We start from the raw sequence: 5,985 nt of genomic DNA, 5'->3' as shown, positions 1-5,985 counted from the left end.
AATCAAGCAACGCTTATGGTCTTCATATGTTACCCTTTACAAGGATGCTTTTAATTTTTTATTAGACTTCTCATTATAATCGTTGCCTAAAATAATTCAATATTTTCTTTTAAAATTTTACGCTTCCCTCTAAATATTTTAAGCAGCATAGCATACATTCATCACCTGGTTCACTCCTGTTACTAAATCGTGATACTCTTCCTTCTTCTTTTCTGTTGTCCTTGTTATTGTTTTCTCTTTTTGCTGCTGCTGTTAGTTACTGTGGTTTGAGGAGCGAAATTCGATCTCATATGCTTTGTTCATGTTGTGGCTCGCTTCGATTTACCTCATTTATTACCGAATTCAGTGATTTCTTCACCGCCGTTAGGGATCGAGCCTTCGAGTTTGTTCTGGAATGTTCTTTCGAGTGGATGTGCCAGCTCCATGGAGGCTTGCTCGGGCGGCGCATGTGAGTTTCATGGTTGATTGCGGAGGCGCGTTGGTCTCCGATCTCTCCCAGACGAACGCTTGGACGGCGTTCAGAATCAAAATCATGAATAACTTAAATCCCTAACCCCAACCCTAACACAATTTTCCCAATTTCACAACACTGATGTGCGCATTCTGCGTTTCTCTCTGCTCTGCCGAGTTCTGATCTACTCTGCCGTGTTGTTCTGCTCCGCTGTGTTCTTCTCCTCGCATCGAGTTCTGCTTTGCTCCACCATGTTCTTCTGCTCACGCCGAGGTTTGCTCTGCTCCGCTATATTCTTTTGCTCGCACCTTGTTCTTCGTTCTCTCGCGCTGAGTTCTGCTCCACTCCTCCGTATTCTAAATTGGGAGAAGTAGCTACTTATGCAAAAATAGTGAGAAATGTGACCTTGTTTTTCTTTTCCTTAATGTTTCAGAAATTTCATGTAACTCAATTAGATTACAGTAAGGCCATCTGTAGATAAATGTGAGGTATGTTCCTTTCGTCTTTAAATATGTCATTTAATTTTAAGTTTAAGAAATTGGAGAATAAACTCTCAGTTGCTGCTATTTTACAGGCAGAGTTGTTAAGCAAGAAATATGAGGAGAAGTACAAACATTGTAGCAGAAATAACATCTAAATTGATTGTTGAAGAAGCTAAATTTTGTGATATACAGGTAATTAGAAATTTGCATTATTATTTGGCAAATAGTAAAAGGAATTTAGGGAAGAATGAATTGTTATTAGCCTTGCTTAATGGATGTAAAGGTAATTATAAAGGTAAGAAGAATGAGATTTTGCAGCGGGAAAGAAGAGAAGAAAAGGATTTTTCTGTGGTCTGAGGTTCTTCTTGTGAGGATTTTGCTCCTACTTAATGGGTCTACTTAAAGAGCTTTTGTTTTTAGTAATTGACTGTGTGGGATTGGCTTGGTTTTTTCTAGTTTTGAAATTTTGCTGAAAATAAGCTTTCTTCAGCTGATTTTTGTCCTCCACCCCCGGAAGGTATGTTATGTATACACTCTTGTTTGCATATTCTTCCTTGTTCATCTCCCTTTCTATTCTCCACTGTTTTGGAGCTAGTTATTGTTGCGTACCAGTGTTAAGGGGGTGAAAATGCTATTCTCTTTTAGATCTTGATGGACTTTGGTTGCTGAGAATTTTGTGTATATAATCATATGATTACAGGAGAAAAGAGGGACTGCACGGGGATTCAGTTTAAGCCACCTGGGTGTTGGGTCCACTTCCATGGTTGAAGGTGGTCAAGTTAGCCATCTTCACATGCTTCTTGTTCTGCACTCTTCCTCTTAGTTGTCTTTTTTTGTCTTTACCTTTATTTCAGTCAATTCTTTTACTTTCACAATTAAACTTTATTAATACCTACAATTTTCCAGATCTTGACTCTCAATATCTATTTACTTTGGTATTCTTCAACTAAATGACTTTATCTATTACCTACAATTAAACTTAATGTCATTTCCAAAACAGTTTGTGAAAACAAGTTTTTGAATAAATAATAGATCTATAAACTATCTAAACAAAATTAACTTTATTTATTACTTTTCTTTTTGGGGTGTCAAGAAACAAAATTAACTTTTAATAATATCACTTTAGAAATAGTGAGGAATTGATGGGAATTGGGGATGGTATTTGTCGCCAAAAAAGATAGTGCAATTCTCAAAGTCTTAGAAGTCATTTGTTAAAAAGAAATCTTAACAAAACATTATTGTTCTTTCATAGGCATGCGTCGGTTTGCTTAGGTTATGCAATAGCCGTTAACTAGGGAAGGTCATTTCGAAATAGTCTTGGAGAAAAGCATATGATTTTATAACATATGAATGATTTTGATGGACTTTCATATGGTTACTTGAGGGCCTTTGGTTACAGGAGAAAAGCGCGTTTTGGATTCAGAACTTTGGCATGCATGTGCTGGTCCCTTTGTTTCTTTACCAGTTGTTGGAAGCTGAGTCGTGTACTTTTCACAAGGTCACAGTGAACAGGTAAGATTGTGATGTTTGAAGTTATATGCCTAAGTTCTTTTAGTTTATGTCTAAATTCTAAACTATAAAATAATAATAAGAATGAGATGACTGAGTAATAATTATAATAGTTAGAAAATTGATCAAACTAGTTGAATGCTTTTGTAATTGGTATAAAAAATTTCATTGATCAAATGTTTTGTTCAACAGAAGCATGCAAATTGCTGAGGCTCTCCAAATGCAAATGGAGGTGCAGAAGAAACTTTATGAGCAAATTGAGGTAGGTATCTAAATTAAAATTGAAGCATAACAAGGATATGTTAAAGATCAATATGGATAATGATTTTTCAGGTGCAGAGACATTTGCAGCTTAAGATTGAAGCACAAGGGAAGTACTTGCAATCAGGACTACACAAGGCACAAGAAACACTTGCAGGAATGATCAACAATGGCAGCCCGGGATCTCCTCCGATTTCGGAACTGATAGAAACAAGAGGAGGGTTCAGTTGGAGCTGTGGGCAGAGGAAACAGAACAGAGGAACCATGTGTTCACTTGAAATTTAAAGTTCTTTGACATCTTCTGAAAGCTCAATGGATCAAAGGCCTAATAGTACTAACACTACTAATACTGCTTCACTTGAATTGTTGCCACTCTTCAAAGAATCTAAGGAACAAGAAGATGAATCTATTATTAGGAGAAAGAGGAGTTCAAGCTGCTTTGTTGATCAGCCATCAAAGATGAGCAGATCTGAATTATTATATAAAGCTGTGTTCTTCCAAGGATGCCAGCTTCTCGTCATCATGGAAAAGGTTATCTAGGTTTTTGTATTTGGTTTTCTTGTTTGAGCAATATAGCAAAATTAGCTGAAATATTTAACCAGTAATACTATGGGTCTAACTTTCTAGGGTTTGCTTGCAACTTTCAAGCACCACACTCAGCTTCCCTCTCTGCTAAAGGACAATGTTTAACTTTTTAACAAGGAAATATGTGAGAAAGATTCTCAAGCGTAAAGTCAGTGATGCTAGTGAAAAAGGTACTCCCTCCCTCCTTAAGAAATTTGGGAGTTGAGTTTCAAGTGGTTCACATTTCTTCTCTTTTTTAGCTGGGATTGCTTTTCAAGTTGTTTTTTTCTTGCATATTTTGTCATTTGGGGTTAAATGGTGTCTTGTGGTCTTTGATTAGTGATTGATGAAGGTTGCATTGCACAACAGAGCTTCTGGATGTTCCTGCTCATTGATTCTTGGTTGTTTAGGCATGCCATTGTACTTCTGAGCCGGTTTTGTTCAAATAATTGATTTGGTGGATTGCAATTTCGTTTCTGTGTAGATAGTTTGAGATTTAATGCATGCTTTGGTTTTTGAGACTTAATGCATGCTTTTGTTTTAATTAATTCTGGGAGAGCTGTTTTTTGCATATTTTTTAAATTTCAAGTCTTATTAGAACACTTATTAAACATATTAAATATTTAAATGTAGAAAGTTTTAATGAAAAATGTTAACTAACTGTAAGCTTCTTTTTTTTTTATGTTTTCCACTATTTTAACCAATTTCTTTAAAGAACTATTTAGCTGAATTATTAAAAAATCAGCACATACAAAAATGGTTCATTCACTCTACCATGTACTATCAACAACCACTGGTTGTCTGATTCTATTAATTCAATGCAAGTTTTTTTTACACACACACATGCATAGCAAGCTAGTGTTTAATGAATGAACAACAAATGCAATGAACAGAGGTCTTTACTTTGATAGAAAGACAAGTTAACTATGAGGTGGATTGGTCAGTTTCTTTTATGTACTGCATTCTGAGTCTATGTTGAACCCTTTTCAGTATGTGTTTATATAGCTAGACAGAAATTGAGTCAGAAAATAAAGACAGAAGCTTGCAATCTGTTAACACAGATGAATATAATAGGAATAAGTAGCCTCCACATGTTTCAACTTTCAACTCTTTCATTCACACTCTTTCCTCTCACCAAGTTCCAACAGATTTTAGCCCATGGTTTGGTGATACTGTAGAATCATATTTCCTATACATAAATTATCAAATGATTTGATATCAATCTGTTTACATTTACTATATATACACTTGTCAAGTGAAGTATATATTATGAGAAATTAAATAGAGATTGACTTATAAATAAGTAGCATCTGATATTAGAACTACTGTTGAGATAATTACTTAACATGCATGTGTTGTATGCACCTATACAGCTATACCTAAGATTTACATGATGGAGCTTGTTGATGTGTTTAAAAATTGAAGGCATTCTTCCCACTAACGGTTAATTTGCACTTGTCAATGTACAAAGCCAGTCTTATCCTTTGCACGTTGGCCACACATGGTTTTGCCATTTGTAGCATTCATATGGACTAAGAGGCTGATTGATGCCATTCGAAATTAAATGAAAAGGAAAGAAAAGTCTGATGAATTTGACATAATTTCTGTATCATTCAAGTGCTTGTATTTTAGATATTAGATATTACAAGATAACTTTAACTAGAGTTTAAGAAAGCTTGTTTGTTTTCATTGTCCATCCTAGTAGATTCAGCTCCCTCTAAAGAAACAGATCATGCTCAACAGCTCAAGTATGCTTCACACTTCAAAGGGATAACATCAATGCATCAACAATAGGGTATAACTCTCTCATTAGTAATATATACTCATCTATATCGGGTACATGAATAACAATATACTTTTTTGTTGTGTATTATTTGTAGATTTAGCATATGGGACAAGTCAAGCATGGATATAAAATATGCAAGTCAATTGATATTTTTTGGATAATTATTAATTACTGTTATGACAAGTATTGTTAGACAAGAATTTTATTATTTTGTTGAAAATTATTGATAAACATGTATTTGAAATACTAATTAAACTTTTTAATATCTATTTTAATTAGAATTTTATTATTAGTTATTTTGTCTCTTTTATAAATTTTTTTTATTGTGCACAAATTTATTTATTAAATAAAATAATTACACATGTATGAACAAAAAATTTTATTGTAAATTTTATTTTTGTGTATTTTTATTACAAAAGTAACTTTTATTTTTACCAAAAAGGCAACCCTTCTGTTAGTTGCATATTTTGAATATTAGACAACACTTGTATGGTTGCATATCCAAAAGAAAAGGCAACACTTATATAGGTTGCATATCCAAAAGAAAAGGCAACACTTATATAGGTTGCATATCCAAAAGAAAAGGCAATGTTTTAAAAGGTTGCATATTCATAACTAATAGGCAACACTTCAAAGTATTGCGAATTCAAACTTATAAACAACACGTAAAAGGGTTGCATTTTATTGCAAATAGGCAACATTTTGTAGTAGTGGCCAAAATATAAGAGAAAAGACAACACTGAAAAAGTGTAGTCTCAAACACACCTTTGAAGTGTTGTTGTTTTTCAACCAAAGACAACATTTACCAAGTGTTGCTCTCAAAAGCAACGCTTTTGAAATAAAAAAGTGTTGCCTTGATCTAAGGCAACGGCTGCATATGCAACGCTGCCTAAAAACGTTGCCTTAGGTCCAAAAGTGTTGCCATAGATCAA

The 5,985-nt window shown here is 34.1% G+C and overlaps 1 protein-coding gene across 8 annotated transcripts; it reads left to right on the top strand.

Moving 5' to 3' along the window:
• Nucleotides 1-5,345, top strand: LOC112696413 (myb family transcription factor PHL8). Of its 8 annotated transcripts, none has more exons than XM_025749169.3 (10): nt 5-724; nt 885-939; nt 1,026-1,125; nt 1,634-1,711; nt 2,333-2,445; nt 2,635-2,704; nt 2,776-3,234; nt 3,331-3,458; nt 4,973-5,062; nt 5,148-5,345. In XM_025749169.3, the coding sequence occupies exons 3-7, from the start codon at nt 1,048-1,050 to the stop codon at nt 2,986-2,988; spliced, it is 552 nt and encodes a 183-aa protein (XP_025604954.1). In that variant the 5' UTR covers nt 5-724; nt 885-939; nt 1,026-1,047; the 3' UTR covers nt 2,989-3,234; nt 3,331-3,458; nt 4,973-5,062; nt 5,148-5,345. The 8 variants fall into 8 exon arrangements, with proteins under 8 accessions (XP_072054144.1, XP_025604954.1, XP_025604955.1 ...); XM_025749170.3 differs by having other exon boundaries at nt 4,970-5,062; XM_072198040.1 differs by having other exon boundaries at nt 161-724; nt 885-934.
• The last annotated feature ends 640 nt before the right edge of the window (nt 5,346-5,985 follow it).

The sequence above is a fragment of the Arachis hypogaea genome, chromosome 6 (assembly GCF_003086295.3).
Source record: "Arachis hypogaea cultivar Tifrunner chromosome 6, arahy.Tifrunner.gnm2.J5K5, whole genome shotgun sequence".
Taxonomy (NCBI): Eukaryota; Viridiplantae; Streptophyta; class Magnoliopsida; order Fabales; family Fabaceae; genus Arachis; species Arachis hypogaea.
The sequence above is the reverse complement of the archived record's forward strand: the minus strand, read 5'-3'. Positions and strand labels throughout refer to the sequence as shown.

Bases quoted from the DNA above. Each gene is read 5' to 3' on its own strand.
- LOC112696413 (XM_025749169.3), top strand. From the start codon at position 1,048: ATGAGGAGAAGTACAAACATTGTAGCAGAAATAACATCTAAATTGATT. The intron at 1,126-1,633 runs GTAATTAGAAAT...ATATGATTACAG, and splicing joins CTAAATTTTGTGATATACAG to GAGAAAAGAGGGACTGCACG. The intron at 2,446-2,634 runs GTAAGATTGTGA...TTTGTTCAACAG, and splicing joins CACAAGGTCACAGTGAACAG to AAGCATGCAAATTGCTGAGG.